This window comes from Nansenia antarctica (genome assembly GCF_963989245.1).
Source record: "Nansenia antarctica genome assembly, chromosome: 7".
Classification (NCBI taxonomy): Eukaryota; Metazoa; Chordata; class Actinopteri; order Argentiniformes; family Microstomatidae; genus Nansenia; species Nansenia antarctica.
The window spans coordinates 52,833,352-52,852,324 of record NC_137677.1 but is presented as its reverse complement, the minus strand read 5'-3'; the positions used below and the strand labels follow the sequence as shown (position 1 = coordinate 52,852,324).

Below are 18,973 nucleotides of genomic sequence, written 5' to 3'. Positions count from 1 at the left end.
AGGTAATGGGAAAACATTATTTGACTTTGAGCTGACGTCGCAGGACCGAGGACATCGTTCATGAATCAACGGAGCGTTGTTAATAATTCAAACGGAAAACGAAGTGTTCACTAGGGTAGAATTAATATTATCAATAGATTAAAATACTCGCGCTTTTATTTTTGCGCGTTTATACTGAATTATACTCCCGAGACTTTATGAAATAAAATAAATTCAGGTTATTGCAGCTAATCGGAATTGTGCGTTATTAGGTTTGCTTTGGGGTGTAATCCTTATTGGCGAGGAATACCGTAGTGCCCCCCCCTACGACCACCCTACGGTGACACTGCCCCCCTATGGCACAATGAACACTGCCGCTACAGCGCCCGCCCATACTTGAGAGAGGGACTCTTCTATCTGAGACAGACACCAGATTGATTCTCCCGGACCGGTTGTGGAGTGAGAACCACGACCTGCGCGCGTTTGGATTGCGTTATCGTTGGCTTTACTTTCCAATCGAAAGGATTAGGATATCGAGTTCAGGTTATCGAGTAGGAGACGTTCGGTGTTGGCCTTAAATCTATTAGTGCGTTAACAAAGGGGAGACATCCACGCACTGCGATCTCTCCCTCCTGTGAAGCCCCCCGCAGTCTCTCGGATGCGTAGGGAGAAGGGAGGAACGGGCTGGGTCGCCTAGACGTCTTGTACGGGCGCATGTCGTCATTTTAGACATAGGAGAGATTAGCTGAAGGTGATCACGGAGAGGAACGACAGACACCCCAGGGTCGTTTTTATTTTAATTGCCTCGTATCTTAGATCACGAAACGGGAGAGGAGAGGGCATCCCATACCATCCCACTTTCCTCACCGGCGGAGGGAGGGGGTCTCACTCTCACTCACAAGACGGACCCCAGCAGCTTTCGGGGGTCTCACTCACAAGACAGACCCCGGCAGCTTCGATCCCTGCCTGGGGGGGGGGGGGGGGGTTAGACCTGCCTAACGCCCGGACAGGTGGTCGGCCAAAGACCTGCTCATTTTTTTAACTCAAAAACGGACAGAAGAAGTTTCGTCTCTTGAAACGGATTATTGGAACGAAGTCTAATTGACAATGGGCATCCGATGCACGCTGCTCATTGCGCTCAGTGCGCTGTTGGGTAAGTCACGTCTGTGTCCCTTCAATGATGATCAGTCTCGATGTCATCGTCATCTTTTCTCAGATCGTGACGTTAGAATTATAAGGTTCTATCTCCATTTTTTGTCAAAATTGAGTTTTTTTACATAATCTGATCCATTAGGTGTTTATTAATGCCTGTGTGGTGTAATTTTTAAAATGTTGACATTTTTGAGTTAGTAATTAATAAAAATACAAAGGTTCCATCTCACAAAACATAATGGAATGTAAGAACTTTGACGCTCATTATCTCTGAACTGCCCTAAACGGAGATAGAACCTTATAATTCTAAACTCACAAGATTCTATTTGGATGTGTAAAGGAACCGCTGTAGTCTAGCCTCTTACCTGAGTCACAGCACACCTGTGTGGCGCAACACCTGCATGACGAGATCCAATGACACAATGTGTGAAGTGTGTGCGAGAGCGGTTGTATTAGTCACTGATGACAGATGCCTTTGAACAGCTCTGTGTTTGTGTGTTAAAAAGTATTTGTTTGTGAATGTCGTATCTGTCTCTTTCTCGCACTCTGTTTCTCTCTGTGTGTGTGTGTGTGTGTGTGTGTGTGTGTGTGTGTGTGTGTGTGTGTGTGTGTGTGTGTGTGTGTGGTGAACTAGGTTAATGTGATATTTGGACGTAAGTCTCAGATTAACCCCCTGCGGACTGAGCTCCTCTATCTGTGGTCTATCTGTGGATGAGCAGGATCAAATGCAACAGCCCCTTATTACTGTCTGTAATCAACACACATACACACACACACACACACACACACACCTACACACGCTGTAGTCTCTCTCTCTCTCTCTCTCTCTCTCTCTCTCTCTCTCTCTCTCTCTCTCTCTCTCTCACACACACACACACACACTCACACTCACACACTCTCTACCTCACGGTGAACTGTCCCAAGCAAACACCAGATGGCTGTTCTGTTGCTGGACGGGATGCGTGTTAGTGCTGCCGGGGGCACAGAGGGGGGGGTCGGGGGCGCGGGGTGTGTGTGTGTGTGTGTGGGGGGGGGGGGGGGGGGGGTGACAATGGAACCCTTCCCGTTGGAGGGCTCTGATTGGTCAAGAAGATTGACAGTCTGTTCTGTATTTCACTTACCCTTTCATACTCATACCATAGATATTGACTGGGATTTAATAAACACTCAATACATTAGCAGAAATAAAAATGTAATCAGCACATACACCCAGATCTGACTCACAATCTTGTGGCTACTATTGAGTCTGTAGATGGTAGGATAAAACCATATCCAGGTGTATATGCCTGACAAGTTACACATACTCTCGATACACACGCAGATTAGCCAATGATACAGTTAGCAATGATGCCAGAATGCTAGGGGTTTCCAGGCTGGAGCTGGAGTGCTACGGCGTCTCCCATAGAGTCAGCCTGCTGAGGGACATCCTGTTTCTCACATAAATAAACTGCCTCGTTCTCCTTCTCCCATAGAGAGCTCTCTCTCCCAAAGCTGATGCGCTGGATTGTGTGTATGTGTGTGTGTAGTTGTGTGTGTGTGTGTGTGTGTGTGTGTAGGTCTGTGTGTGTAGGTCTGTGTGTTTAGGTGTGTGTGTGTGTGTGTGTGTGTAGGTGTGTGTGTGTGTGTGTGTGTGTGTGTGTGTGTGGTTTGAGCGAGCCTAGCATCCCAGAGACATACTGGTTTGTATAACTAAATTGAAAGTGTAATGGAACGTTGAGCAGCAGAGGGGCTGGTAGCCTCACCGGTTTTCATTTGCCCAGCTGACAGCAGAACATCCTGCAGTGGCCCGCCCTGTGTGAGCTGAATGCTGCTACTGCTTCTGTCCCCATACTGATCTCAGGCCAGTCTTGCCTCATAGAAATCAATGGCCTTTGTGGTTACATGAACATTTACATTGCAGCTAATTCGTTACCAATTACATGGTCGTCATTTTTCACTGGTTTGCAATTGGTTAATGTCAAAATTCTGAGTGGGGAAAGTAACCCCCATCCCTCATCCTAGCCACCCCTATGCCACCCACCCAGGGTGTGTCAGAATGACAGCTGTGTGTTACACTCTCTCCCACTGCCACTCTGCTTTAGACACACACACACACGCGCGCCCACACACACACACATACGCATTCAGAATGATAGGAATCTCACCCCTTGGTCAAGGCAGAGTCAGCACTCTTCAAACATAGCTGCGAGTCTGAGTGAACCATTACTCCTATGTGATGAATGTTACTCGTGGTCAGACACGGTCTAGGCTCTGGAACATATCTTCTTGCTGTTTGACCAGCAGATGACGTGTGTGCGTGCGTGCGTGCGTGCGTGCGTGCGTGCGTGCGTGCGTACTTGCGTACATTCATGCGTATGTGCCTGTGTATACATAAGAGAGAGCACCAGTCTAGACAGTGCTCATATTGCAATCACTCATCCGGTCTCTGGTTGTACATCTGTGCATTCTGAACAGAGTGTGTGTGTGTGTGTGTGTGTGTGTGTGTGTGTGTGTGTGTGTGTGAAGTGTTCCAGAGCAGAGGTCTGTGTCGTTACTGCCCTCAGGGGTAGAGGGGACCATGTAATGCAGGGTTGACTGTTAGGTATGGAAATTCACACCCACCAACCACAACGGGTTGCTTCCACCCAACACACCTCCCTCACTGGACAGACTACGGTAGTCATAGGTTCCATTTTCCGGACCCCAGTGCTCTGCTAAAATTATGATCTCTCAAAACAGTTAAGACAGTATTATACAGTATAAGACAATTAGAAGAACTAACAACGTTCATGTACATTTCATCATGTGTAGCCTATATTCCATCGAGAGAGAGAGAGAGAGAGAGAGAGAGAGAGAGAGAGAGAGAGAGAGAGAGAGAGAGAGAGAGAGAGAGAGAGAGAGAGAGAGAGAGAGAGAGAGAGAGAGAGAGAGAGAGAGAGAGAGAGAGAGAGAGAGAGAGAGAGAGAGAGAGAGAGAGAGAGAGAGAGAGAGAGAGAGAGAGAGAGAGAGAGAGAGAGAGAGAGAGAGAGAGAGAGAGAGAGAGAGAGACTCTGACTCTGACTTCCTGGTTAAGTGAATCACAGTGTGCAGCTGAGACAGCCGTCTGGTTTGTGTCTGTAGTTAGCTCCGGAGCACCACCTCATAATTAAATCCCATCAGGACTCAGTGACCTCGGTGCTGCTCAGCAGAGTTCAGCAGCAGCTGCCCAGATGGAATTAATATACTGAATGGACTTCATGTACTGATAACAGAGTTGTGTGGGTGATGTGGTGTTGTATGCGTATGTGTATGCCTGTGGCTGAGGTCCCCTCTCTGATAAGATCTGAGGCAGTTGACATTTTTGTTGGAGGGTTGGGCTGGTTTGCATGGATCTGCTGCCGACCCCCACTGTACCCTCCTCCACCTCCTTCACCGCCCCCTCATCCCCCACCCTCACCACCACCTCCTATGAATAGCCCCTGACCTCCCTCCCCCTCTCCACTTGAAAGAGCCTCATTCCCAACCCCCATCCCCCTGGTTTCTACTGATACAGGCCAGGGTTAGATATGTTCTCCTCTCCCTAATGGTTCAGGTTGGGATCGAGGGTAAGCTCATTTTAGATATCGGGTTCAGTAGAGGGTATAGGCCTAGCTTGAGTCATAAAAGAGCACCATGGCCATCGACTTCAAAGACCACCATCCCCCCCCTCCCCCTACACTCCCCCTCCCTCCCCTTACACTCCCCCTTCCAGTGCTGTGAGATGACAGGGCAGCCCCAGGATCCCTCCCCTCTAGATCCACCCACAAATCTCTGACTTTCTGTCCTCCAAATATCCATACTCCTCTGTAGTGGTAACTATGGTGATGGCTCACCCTCCGCACACACACACACACACACACACACACACACACACACACACACACACACACACACACACACACACACACACACACACACTCTCTCACTCATCCTTGCATAACTTTGTACACTATCCCATAGACCTTACTGTGTGTGTGTGTGTGTGTGTGTGTGTGTGTGCGCACGCGCGCAAGCGTCCTTGTGCCACAGTCTGAATGCAGAAGTGACTGACAATGGCAGCAATGTCTGTTTGAAGGGACTAATTAATAGTTAATTAGTTTCCCTTCTAATCTGTGGCTTAATGCACAAACATGGGGAGTGATAGTGAGGCAAGCTGTCAATCATTCACAACAGACTCATATGAAGTAGATAAGTAGATATACTACAGCTGTTACGCCCACGTTTGAAATATGTTTTGTTTAATATGTTTTGGATAATTATAGAAAATTGCTGATTGTTTTTCTTTTTATAGTGTTGCATTACGTTTTGTAGCTGTGTTTGAAGTGGCTCTGTGGAGATTTAAGCATTTTTAAAATGTGATGATGTTTGTTAATATGTGTGTGTATGTGTGTTTGATTGTGTGTGTGTGTGTGTGTGTGTGTGTGTGTGTGTGTGTGTTTGAGAGTGTACAGTAAGCTCTACGGATCTCTGTGTGGGAGATATCGGGATTTAAGGCTCTTGGGTCGGGGGAGCAGGTGGCTATATGGAGTTAATGGACGAGGGGAAGGGGGAGTCGGGGGACACTACTCACAGGGCAAGGGCCAGTGTGTGTGTGCGTGTGTGGGGCGCGTGGTAGATAGTAGGAGTTATTATTCGGGTGAATGAGTTGGTCACAAACACTAAATTTTTAACCATGTCCGTAATGGACAGAGGCGAGAGAGGGGAGAGGGAGCGGCGACTCTTCCCATCCCCCCATCTCTCACTCTCTCAATTATTCATTCATTATAGAATAGGGGATGGCCATATACACACACACACACACACACACACACACACACACACACACACACTGGTACCCATTGCCGTCCCCAGCCTGCTCTCAGCAGCTGTGATAGACGGCACACAGGTGGGGTCATGCGTATGGTGGCCCAGGAGGACCTTAAATTAGAGCTAGTTAACATGAAGAGAACCGGACCTTGCATGGACCTACTCAAGTGTGAGAATAAACCCACGTTTTCTGGGTTTTACAGAGAGAAAGTAGGAGTGTTACTGAGGAGCACGTCATGTTATATTTGTATCCTGAGGCCGTGGTTTCTGCTCTCGTTCCAAGTTTGGTACTTTGGAATTCATCCACAGCTCAACCGCTGAACAAAACTCCCCCCTGTGCTTTTCTCTCTCTCTCCCCCCTTCTTCTCTTTCTTCTCCTTGACTCCCCGTAGTGTAGCATTGCTCACTCTTTCCCCTCTCCCTCTCTCTGTGCCCCATGCCGAGAGAAGGTAATGATAGACAGATCCTATCTCTATCCCTTGTTGGTGGCTCAGGGGCCTGCTCCTTTTTATTATTTTTATTTCTACCCAGGGAGGGAGGGTCTGACGTTTGCTGAAGGGATAGAATCCCTAAATTGGATAGGAACACTAAACCAAAGCGCAGGGCATATTCTCACTTTCTGTCTGTCTGTCTGTCTGTCTGTCTGTCTGTCTGTCTTTTTTTTTTATTTTTACTCTCTCTCTCTCTCTCTCTCTCTCTCTCTCTCTCTCTCTCTCTCTCTCTCTCTCTCTCTCTCTCTCTCTCTCTCTCGCTCGCTTGCCACTCCCTCACCATTAGTGCTTTAGCAGAGAGGGTGTAATGGTTAGTGGTCATGTAGGTATGGTGCCCTGTCAGCCTGTCTCTAACTGGCCGCTAATGCTGGTCTATGATAGAGCCTCCTCTGCTCTGCTCTGCAGTACAGTGCTCTGTATGAAAAAAAACATTAAAAAAAAAGCCCTCTCTCACAGTCACACACCATCAACTGTCTGGGTTGAAGACATAGAATGGAGCCTCCGTCTGAAAAGATGAGTGTGTTCTGTCTTCCTGTCGGTCCCATCCAATCTATTCCAAAAGGAGATGGAAGAGCAGCCGTCATATGAAGAAGGGGAATATGAATGTACTGTTAGGTGTGGAAAAGTAGACCTAAATTTGGCCTGTACACTCAGGAAATGAAAACACTAATCTCTCACTCCGTTCAGTTTGGTTGAACATCTCCCTTCTCTCTACCGCCTTCCTTCTCTTCCTCATTTTCGTCTCCCATGCTCTCTCTCTCTCTCTCTCTCTCTCTCTCTCTCTCTCTCTCTCACTCTCTCTCTCACTCTCTCTCTCTCTCTCTCTCTGTGTGTGTCTTGGTGCAGCTCTTTATTATTTCGCTCTTCTCTTTCCCTCTCTTATCTCTCTCTCTCTCTCTCTCTCTCTCTCTCTTGCTCTGGTAATGGTGTTAAAGAGGCCTGGTGTGTTGTGATCCTACAGGGAGAAGGAGGCAGATTGATTTTGGAGAATTGTTTAACCTGGGGTGAGCAGTCTAGAGAGAGATCCTGGGACTGCAACACACACACGCGCGCCCCCTGCACTCACGCATGCACGCACGTACACACACAACCAAACACACACACACACACACACACACACACGTACGTCTCACAGTGTAGTGTGCTTGTGTTTCTGTGTGCCTCTGCCATGTAGGACCCTGGAGACAACTTCCCCCTCTCTCCATCAATCTCTGAGAATCTTCACAGGATTTCACATCTTTCAGATGAGACTGTCTCCCTATGGAGAGGGGACACTAGCTGTGCCCGTTTATTTATTTATTTATTTATTTATCTATGTAACATATATTAATCATTTATTCTTTATTTATTTTTATTTTATTCTCACTGCCTCAAGTTGCCTCATTACTCTATACAGCCCCATATCGAGCCCAGTGTGTGTGTGACAGAAATAGATTCACCTGGGCATGGTCCCAGTGCTGGCATCGGAGCAACTAGCCATTAGCATGGTGTGCTAATAAGGAAGGGAGGAGAAGAGATAGCGGGACCATCATCATGTCCCCCACCAAAGCCAGCAATGTGACAAAAAGAGTAATGGCTTCAAATATTGTGTGTGTGTGTGTGTGTGCGAGTGTGTCTGTGTGTGTCATGTGAGAACACTATTACAGGTACACTATCTGTAATTATCCTATGCTTGAGTAAACTGATTGGGGCGAGGGGGGGGGGGGCGGGGGTTACTACCTCTGCTGTCGTATTGTTTTCATTTAGCATAAAACCCCAGCGACAAATTATTTTAATCTGCCTTTGAAGAGAAGACATTAGCTGAATCACATTTTTTTTTTTTTTTAATATGTTTTATTTTTTAATTTATCTACAGTATGTGCCATATTAATATATTTATTTTACTGCCTCAAGTTGTTTCTACCCCTCTCTTTCTCTCAAAGATGTTTGGTAGAAGTTCAGAGTGGATTCTGTCCTCCTCATTACTCTATACAGCCCCATATCCAGCCAAGTGTGTGTGTGACAGAAATAGATCCACCTGGACATGGTGCCAGTGCTGGCATCGGAGCTCTTAGCTGTGTGTGTGTGTGTGTGTGTGTGTGTGTGTGTGTGTGTGTGTGTATGTGTGTGGGAGAGAAAGAGAGGCAGTCAGGCATAAAACACTTGCAGCAGGTATGTGTATCTGTTATTATCCTATGCTTAAGTAAGCTGATGGGCGGGAGGGGGGGGGGTTGCAGCCATTGCTGTGGCGTGGTTTTCACGTTGGATAAGACCCCAGATACAAATGATTGGATTAGTGTTTAACCCCACCACCACCCGCACCCCACACTCAGCATAATCCTCTTTACTGGGTCGTCTTCCGTGTGTGTGTGTGTGTGTGTGTGTGTGGTTGTGTGGTTGTGTCTGCATTTGTGTGTGTGTGCTACTGCAGAAACCCACCATGACCTTTGCTCCACGGTCAGTTTGGGCTGTTAGTTGAACAACGAGGTCAGAGTAAAGCCAATGTCACTGAGAGACTGCAAGTGTGTGTCAGCCCAGAGACGAGAGAGAGAGAGAGAGAGAGAGATAGAGAGAGAGAGAGTGTGTGTTGGGGAAGATGGGGAGGGTGCTGGAGCTAGAAAGGCTGGCCTGTTGGACGAACGATGGTTACAAGGCCACAGAGTGATAATGGCATAGCAGCGGTGAGGAAGCGTCGAGATAGTGGGTATAGAGGGATTAAGCGGAGGGATGGAGGGATAGAGTGATCAGTTAGAGGTCTGGAGGGTTTGGTATGTCATTGTCAGTCTCTTTAAACAGCCTGCAGTGCGCCGGGCGCTTTGAAGTTTCACAGAGCCGCTTAAATCCTGCCTGAAAAGAAGCAGAGAACCGCGAGGCACGGAGAAGACACCGGAATGTACGCAGAGAGAGAGAGAGAGTGAGAGAGAGAGGGATGGATGGATGGATGGGAGGGGAGTAGGCCAGCATAGCGAAGTGGGTAAAGACAGGAAATAAAAGAGAAACAAGGGGAGAGAGACATTGGAGGATGAGCGAAAAAGACATGGGGGTGAGGGGGGGAGGGGGGGGGGTGATGTTGTTACATAACACATTAACATACAGAATATTAATCTTAGATGTGACCACTGTTGAGGCGAGTAATGACTTGGCAGTAATGCCTGAGAAGCAGTAATGTGAGTAGCAGTAATGTAGCTGTATGGCTGTATCATGTGGTCAGACTGAATGGCATCCTCTTCGCTGCTGCTAACGTCCTTTTAGAGTTCAAACCACGTAGCTCTACAGAGAGTATGTAGAGGAAGGGCAAAACAGATCAACACTGGCAGACAACAAGTGATATTTCAAACCTGTGAGGTATACAGAAGTCAAATTGCATTTACTGTGGATCAAAGGGTGTTTAACCCAGGCTTGTTCCTGAAGGCACTTGCTTGCTCTCTCTCTCTCTCTCTCTCTCTCTCTCTCTCTCTCTCTCTCTCTCTCTCTCTCTCTCTCTGAGAGATGTGTACAATGTGTTTAACTCTCCTCGCCTGTGATTTCATATTATCATGATTCTTATTGTGGTCCAATGGAGAAGTGATAGAAGCTGTATATGGAATGATTAATTTTTATTAATTGTTTTGCTTTTGGGATTCAGTTCTTATTGAACGTAAATCCCTTTCAACTGAGGCGGCCAAAAACAAATCACAGATTTGTAACGGTTTTATGAGCCTCAAAATGGAAACAAAAGACAAAAGACCACATCGGTAAGCACAGGAAGGAGGAAAATAAGATGAGGAAAACAGACACAAATACACACACACATACTCGCAGAAATAAATGTGGTCCATTTTGTCTCGTTTTGCCAACTCACTGAGCACAGTCTTTATGGGTTTGTTCATTTTTCAACTAGATAACCTTTTATAGCCATGCACACACACACACACACACACACACACACACACACACACACACACACACACACACACACACACACACACACACTAATGACAGTGAATGAAAAAGAGCGAATAAGAACTGTAAGAAACTTACTGAGAGGGAAAGAGGATGTTGAAGTTAGAAAAGCTTTTCTGATGAATTATTAATGCAGTTCTTTTGTGCCCACAGACAGCCTTTCAGACACACACAACCACACACACACACACACACACACACACACACACACACACAGCTGCGTTACCCAGTTCTTCATGCAGTCAAGAAGCTGTATGTATATCCTTCACTATGTGTGCGTGTGTGCCTGTGTGCTTGCATGTGTGTGTGTGTGTGTGTGTTTGTTATATAGTTTGTATTTGTACAATTTGTACATGGCATTTGTACTACAGTCCTTCACTGAAACTTACCACAGATGTTTTACTACAGATGTCCTTACTCCACAACTTACCAGATGTCTGCAAGAAAATGAAAGAAAATCCTCCTGTATTTTATGGCTTGATCTCGTCACTTTTTGTGTGTGAGTGTGTGTGTGTGTGTGTGTGTGTGTGTGTGTGTGTGTGTGTGTGTGTGTGTGTGTGTGTGTGTGTGTGAGAGAGAGAGAGAGACTGTGACCTCTTCTCAGGCTCCTGGTCACAGCTCTTTACAGGCATGTACAGACACTGACCTCATCTCTCACACCACTGTCTCTGAGGTGTTGGTGTTACAGCTGTGGTCATGGTCTATGTGTTGAGACTGGTGGTATACTACAGTATGTGTGTGTCTGGGTGTTAACTGGGAAAAGCCAGTAGGTTTGACACAGTGGTCAAAGGTGTTCTGCTCTGTGTGTGTACGCGTCAGTGTGTGTGTGTGTGTGTGTCTGTGTGTTTGTGGGGGTACTGTCGAGGTGTTTATTTGGTAACGCTGACATGTCACGGCTCTTGAGAGAATGGGTAGTAAGTACCTTGTTGTTGCTAAATATTTCAAGAACAATTTTGTAACCAATGTTTTCTCTCTCTCTCTCTCTCGCTCTCTCTCTCTCTCTCTCTCTCTCTCTCTCTCTCTCTCTCTCTCTCTCTCAGGCGTGGGCGTGGCTCAAAGAGTAGTGACTGTACAGAGCGGACCGCTCGTGCGGACGGAAGGATCCCACGTGACCATCTGGTGCAATGTGACCGGCTTCAAGGAGGGGGTGGAGCAGGACTTCGAATGGTCCATGTACCTGCCCTCGTCGCCCGACAGGGAGATCCGCATCGTAAGCACAGCTCAACCCAACTACGCGTATGCAGTGTACGCCCAGAGGGTGAACAGTAAAGAGATCTACGTGGAGAGGCTGAGCGGAGACTCGTCCATGATACACATCACCAAGGTCCAAGCCCGGGACCAGGGCCTCTTCGAGTGCTACACACCCAACACGGATGGACACTACCTGGGCTCCTACAGCGCACGTACCAACCTCACTGGTAAGTCTCAGGCCATGTTAACAGATACACACACACACACACACACACACACACACACACATACACACACATACAAACAGACAGACAGGAAGACAGGACATTTCAATGTTTTTTTTAGGGCTGGAACGGAAACCTGCACATACCTCCCTGTGCAGGTTTCTCCAAGACCAGATGACCATGTTCCTGTTACTGGCAAGGACTTGAGGGAGAGAGGGAGAGATAGAGATAGAGATAGAGAGAGAGAGAGAGAGAGAGAGAGAGAGAGAGAGAGAGAGAGAGAGAGAGTGAGAGTATGTGTGTGGCTGGAATAGAGAGTCGGAAGGAAGTGCCCCACTGGCTGCCACCTGTCCTGGTCAGGGAAAAACGTGCCTCACCCCACATTCACCCCCCACTGTCCCCCTGAGCTGATTTAATAACAAACTCTGTGTGTGTTGTAGCCCGCCTTCAAACATCCACTTGACTGTCACCAGCATCTGTTCCCCAGTGGCACACACACACACGCACACACACGCACACACACAAAGCCGCCCAAACATTCCCAGAGTTCCTAGGGAACAGCTGGTATGGTTTGGGATACCACTCGCAGGTTGGAATCTGGATCCTGTCATGTCTTCATCCTGAAGTGAGTGACCTTCTTCTGACAGAGGGGTCAAAGGGCAAACCAGGTGCTTATGGGAGTAACTTAAGCCATGTGAATAACGTAAGACCACCACAATCATAGAAGAAGACGCTATGGAAGGAAGCAGGAATCCATGAAGTCACTGCCAGTATAGACGCATTGGTTTGTCAGTAGCGTATTACTCTGTAGACGTTACCTAGTATCTTTTTAGTATATTTTAGTTAGTGTATCAGTGAATTCTGTTTTTCGGGTGCAGCAGAGATGCCCCAATAGTGACACCCATGGCTGCTCCCACCAGCATGCATGGTATTCTCTGAATGTGGGGCATGGCTCAGGCGTAGAGCGCTGGAAAAATGGTAGTGCTGATAGCATGCTGTATTTATAGACGTGTGTGTGAGTGTGTGTGTGTGGGGGGGCCGGGGGGTGGTGTTGAGGGACTGAGTTATATGAGCCCTTCTTTGTGTCTCTAACCTCTTAACCCTGTCCCCCATGGTCAGGAGGGGGACATTACAGGGTCTCTCCTCCTCCGCCCTCATTTCCCCCTCCCCCTCTCTTAGCAGCTGCACACGTCCGGACACAATACCCCCCCCCCCTCTCTCTCTCTCTCTCTCTCTACCACTACCTCTCTCTCTCTCTCTGTATCAGCTGTCTGCTTTAAAGGAAGAGCTTGTCTCGGACCGGAAGTGGGGGAGGTATCTCAGGGGGGGATGACACTCGAAAGGAGGGACGCAGGGGAGCGTTTTAGAGAAGAGGAAAAGGAGGAGAGAGGGAAGGAGGGGTAGAGAGGGATGTAAGGAGATAAGAGGAGAAACTCAGGGTAGTCAGTGTGTATGCTGAGTAATGGCTGATACACACAGGGATCGGTTTGCCCGCGGCCACTATGAAAGTTATGGAAGTGATTTATCGGGTGGAACTGTATACCTGCTGGCCCGGGGGGGGGGGGGGGGGGGGGAGGGGAAGGGTTTCAGCAGCGCACCTGGACTCCCTCCTGCCCGATACTGTATCAGTGTTTGTGTGAGCGAACGATGTGTGTCCTTATTGTCTGTTAGTAGAAATCGGATACCTCTGCCGTGTGTACGGACGATTGTCTTGTAATAGGACCCCTCTCTGTGTCTGTCAAACCCGTTCTAAACAGACAACCATCTGCAGGTGTCTTTGTGTGACATAGGCTAACGGTGATACTGGGTCTTTGGCTATTCGTACTAGAGCAATCTCTGACGTGTGTCCCTCACCTGACACCACCCTAGCCTCTACCCTCTACCCCCCTAAGCACTTAGTAGATGTGGTATGACTGGGAGAGGGAATTGGAATAATGAATGTGTTTTTAATGAGATTTCTATCCAATCATTTCAGATCTATCCTTAGTGCCTGAGGGGCTAGGGCCTTGGTAGCTCGGACATTCATTTCCCACGGACTCTCTGTTGCAAGAAGGTGTGTGTGTGTGTGTGTGTGTGTGTGTCGTGTGTGTGTGTGTGTGTGTGTGTGTGTGTGCGTGTGTGCGTGTGTGTGTCGTGTGTGTCGTGTGTGGCGTGTGTGTCGTGTGTGTCGTGTGTGTCGTGTGTGTGTGTGTGTGTGTGTGTGTGTGTGTGTCAGTGTTGTACATGGATAGATGCTCTCTCGGGTGGGAGGTTAACATGACATGTATGCTCTGTAGCTAGTCCGTGTCAGGGGTCAACTCTGGTCTGTTTTTCTCACACATGAAAACACTGATCCAAGAGTTAGGAGCTTCCAAGAGAGGAGGAGGATCCCTGGAGACATGGGGCTTAGCTTCCTACGCACCAGCCTGCCTGTCAGCTTGTGAGAGAAAAGGACAACAGCATGACATGGTCATTGTGTATGTGTGTGTGTGTGTGTGTGTGTGTATGTGTGTATGTGTGTATGTGTGTGTGTGTGTGTGTGTGTGTGTGTGTGTGTGTGTGTGCGAGTGCGTGTGCGTGTGCGTGTGCGTGTGCCTGTGCGTGTGCCTGTGCGTGTGCCTGTGCGTGTGCGTGTGCGTGTGTGTAACTGTGCGTGTGCGTGTGCGTGTGCGTGTGTGTAACTGTGCGTGTCCTACGCACCAGCCTGTGTGTGAGGGTTTCCAACGACACACCAGCTTGTGGGAGGGAAGAGACAAACACCAGGCTGCTCTTACTCACCATGGGCCTCATAAAACACCAACAGTCACAGAAACAGACCAGTGTGTCCATGTACCTTAGTGGCAAAACAAGACATTACAGGAGTTATAGCAGTAATATCTGGATCAGCTTTAGCTCTAGTTAACTATGTTCAATTCTCCACTCACATCGGTCTGATTTATCAATCCGTTGGCTCAAAGGGGCTGGTAATACAGTGTGATTGAAAATGAGATTGAAAGGATAAGATGGAGAGAGAGAGAGCACCGGAGAGGAAGGGGGGGGGGGAGAGAGAGACAAGTGGGAACAATGTGAAGAAAGGAAGGTTGGTAGAGCGATGGTTAGAGGGTGAAATAGAGTGTGTGACCAATAAATGATTAGCTGTTCTTCCTGACTCCAGCCTGATTGGTTACACCTCCCGGGGCATTACCCACAATGCAGCTGGAGCTCTAGGGGGCACATTTGAAATAGTCTGTGTCGGATAGGACTACTGGGGTTAATACAATGAGTAACGCAGATGCAAATTCTCATCACCATCAGTTAGCGTGAAAGAGAGAGATGGGGGCACAGAGGGAGACTGAGCGATAGACATCTTGTGTGTTGATGTGTACAGAGGAGTGTCTGGAAAGCAGGGACGGGAGTGTAGTTCCGCTGAGCTCGGAGTGTGTTGTGTGTGTGTGTGTGTGTGTGTAATCTCTCTCTTCCTCTGTTGGAGGAGAAACACAAGGAGAATGGGAGAGGATGGGAAGACTGAATAGGAGGGTTGTCCTCTTAAATTATTCTGCCTCCTTACACGATGATGATAGATTCAGTGAACAAGAGGAACATGAGGCATGTAGTACTGATACTGGGACCCACCTTACTCCTCCCCCCTCCCCCTCTCTTTCTCTCTTTCTGATTCCCTCTCTGGGCGTCACTGAGGTAAGTCTATGGTTTTGTCAATACTATCCGGTTTCTAGCATCACCAGTGTGGGTTGGAGGGGGGGGGGAGGAGGAGGAAGGGGTTATTGAAGAAAACAGGAAGAAATAAAGGGAGAGAAAGGAGAGGAGAGAGAGTGATGTTAAGGATGGAGGGAAACAGAAGTAGAGGAACAGGGTGGATTTACAGAGGAGTAGCCAGATGGAAAGAGAAGTGGATAGAGATAAAGTCAAGGGGTTGATAGAGAGGGAGAGAAAGAGAGAGGGATGACCAGATAGAGAGAGAGAGTTACTGGATGTAAGAGGAAGGGATGGTACAGTAGCCTGAATCTGGCTGCTGACTGTTTGGATCGATTGCAGGTGCTGGGCTGTGTGTGACAGAAACCGTTTATCTCACACACACTTCCTCCTCATAGTGTCACGAGCGTGCGCTCGTTCTCTCTCTCCCCCCCCCCCCCCCCCCCTCCCCACACACGTCTCTCTCTCACTCCCTCTCTGACAACGGAATCACTTCCTCTCCATTTCATTTTACAATCCCTTTCTCTCTTTCATTTGGCTCTCAACGCGTGTGTGTGTGTGTGCGCGCGCGCGCTCTGAGCTAGTGTACGGGCGTCAGTCCAAATGGAGCGAGAGATTTTATCACTCCGTCTGCCCTGCCATTTCCCTGCAGATCTCATCCCCTCACAGACAGAGCTTCCTGCTCAATGACATTACTGCCACTCTGACCCCGCACACACACTCACACACACACACACACACACACACACACAGAGACCAGCGCTGTCAGTCAGGACAGATGTCCCAGCTGTAATTGACTCTGAAAGAGCCTCTACTGTAGAGAGGTCCCTCCGGAACACACTCACCACGGCGGAACATTACAGGACGACAGAACACTACTCGGCGGAACACTGAGAGGCACAATGGAACTACAGACGAGGACATGGACTACTATGAATAGAACCGAGAACTGAACCGGAGGAGAACACGACGGGAGGGAGGGGGGACAGGAGTCATTGTGACTCGTCAGGGGGCCAACACAAGGGACATCTTACAACAGTGCTCTGAAGTAGCCCCTTAGTTTAGTTTAGTTTATTTATTTAGCACACAAGAAATTGTGCAAGGAGGGAACGAAGCCCAGAAGGCTTGTACAGAGTTCCACTCCACGTCCATATCATTGTTTCAAATAAAAATCAAGGGACACTTACTGCACGTCAATAGGAGAAAAGAAACCACAAACAAAATCATATCCATCGGGCAGAAAGGTAGGATAGCACATACAAACACACAAGACAAAAACAAAACAAACAAAAAAAAACTGAAAATAGATACAAGGATAGTAAGATTAGTAAAAAAATAAACATAGATTTCCATCTAGCCCATTCCTCCCGCCACCTCCTCCTCACCTGCCCTCGTCCGGTACGGGGGGGAGGCTGGTGGAGGTAGACATCCTAGGGACGGGCTCATTGTAATGCACGGTATGGAATAAGGAGTGGTGTGATACCACTAGTCATTCCATACCATGCATTACGATTCCTGCTGTGAAAGGCAGTCTGAAAAAGTAGTGAACACCATATGACGGGTGCCTGCTGCCTGGGGTGAAATAGTCTCACCTGTCTACTTCGTTCACACCATCGCAGAAGGGGAAAGGAGAAGAAGGGGAAGGGGAAGGGGAAGCCAATTAAGACTGGAGATGCCATCTTGAGAGGAGAATTCTGCTTATTAATTCCTTCCTCATATTCACTCAGCCAACATCTTCCCGTTGAGTAGGTTGTTTATGGGAGAATTGCTAGCTCAGGGCTGAGGCTCTTTATTATCAACGATACGCATGCACACCCGCACATACACATACACACACACACACATACACACACACACACACACACACACACACTTTGTCACACTCACTCAAACACACTCTGCTTGGCAGGCTTGGCTATTATCCATATTATGATGGAATTAATGTCAGTGAGGAGAGAGTGTTGCCGTTAGCTCCGCACCCACGCTAACGAGCTAGGCTAATGAGAAAGGGTTTAACGTGTTAGCATTATGAGGGTGTTAACAGGGTCCGTACGTGTGCGTGTGTGAGCGTGTCTGCGCGTGCGCGTGTGCGTGCGTGTGTGTGTGCGTGTGTGTGCGAATGGGAAATTGGCCAGAGAAGCGCCACCGCTCCTCTGTTTGATTTGATTAGCTTAGCTAAGCGCTAACCCTCAGGGGCCCACAGCCACTTCTCTGTGTGAGATTAACGCAACACAGCCGGGACATGAATATGAATGCTACATGAATATGGATGGGAATGGGAGTGCTCATGGTAACGTATGTGTGTGGAGGTTTTGTTGTATTGTTCTTCCCATGATGGATGTGTGTTTATCTTGTAGATAGTAATAGTTATTTGTCTGTATTATCTTGTAGATAGTACTAGCTTTTTTGTCTGTCTTACATGTAACGATGAATTGAGAATCAAGGACCCCAATTGAAATAAGCCAGTGGCTTTCTTGGGTTTTTATCCTGTTAGTTGACCTTGTATGTAATATGTACTTTCATGTACCTACTTCTGCAAATCTTCTAATAAAGTTTTCAATCAATCAATCAATGTGATTGTAAGTGTGCACTCATCAAAACTGGCAGGATCATGCAGGATGCAGCCGGTTATTAGTCCAGGCTGGTGTTGTTTGATATTGCCTGTCGCTTTGAAGCCTTATCCTAACATAAAAGAGGACAATCCAAGTTGCTTGTATTTCCACTATTTCTGAGGTAGTGCAGATGAACCCTGCTCTGTTCGACATGCGCACACACCGTGGTGGGAAACGAACGACACTATTAAACCCGAGTCCTCCCACCCCTCTTTGTCTCCCCGTCTCTGTGGAGGTACCGCCGATTTCAGTAAGGAGATTAGCATCCCTAGCCCGCCTCGTTAGCATGCTAATCACAGCCTCAATATTTGGAATGGGAACTAGTGATTTAGTGAAAATGTCTAATATAATAATGGATTTCAGTGTGGGCCCTGATGCCGCAGGCTGTCTGAGCCCCTGTCTGGAAGTGAAGGAAAACTACCTCTAAAAGCCTTAGAGTCTCTGAACACACCCAACTAGAAGTTAGGACAATATGATGTCCCTGTCGTTTCACTGACTAGAATCGGAAAAAGCTGTATGCACGGGACAGAGACTCTCCGTTTTGAATGCCTGTGAAAATAACTTGCTTACCCCTTGAGACGTCACGGCACACACACTCACACACACACGTCACGGCACACACACTCACACACACACACACACACACACACTTCCCGACAGGCGGGTACAGACAGCCGACATATGCTGCCACCTGTGCTCAACCCTGTGTGCGCCAGGGTTGAGCTCTGCCCGAGGGGACAGGCAGAAAGGGGGGAGGGTAGGTGTGTGTGTGTGTGTGTGTAAGCCCCCCTGCTGCTGCTAGCTCTAGCTGAGACAGACAGTTGCTCCCCTCATCTGCTGCCCTGCTGGACTGGGGCCGAGTGGGTCTGCTCAGCCCACACACCCTAGACAGTATAACCCTGTCCTGCATGCATGGTCCTACACACACACT

The 18,973-nt window shown here is 48.0% G+C and overlaps 1 protein-coding gene across 1 annotated transcript in view; it reads left to right on the top strand.

Annotated features, from left to right (window-relative positions):
• Positions 1–1,086: 1,086 nt before the first annotated feature.
• Positions 1,087–18,973, top strand: part of LOC308162765 (immunoglobulin superfamily member 3-like) — a gene marked incomplete at both ends in the record, with an annotated part of 56,326 nt that continues 38,439 nt past the window's right edge. Inside the window, 2 exon segments of the mRNA XM_080536907.1 lie at positions 1,087–1,132; positions 11,387–11,764. Coding sequence (XP_080393033.1) covers positions 1,087–1,132; positions 11,387–11,764 — 424 coding nt within the window.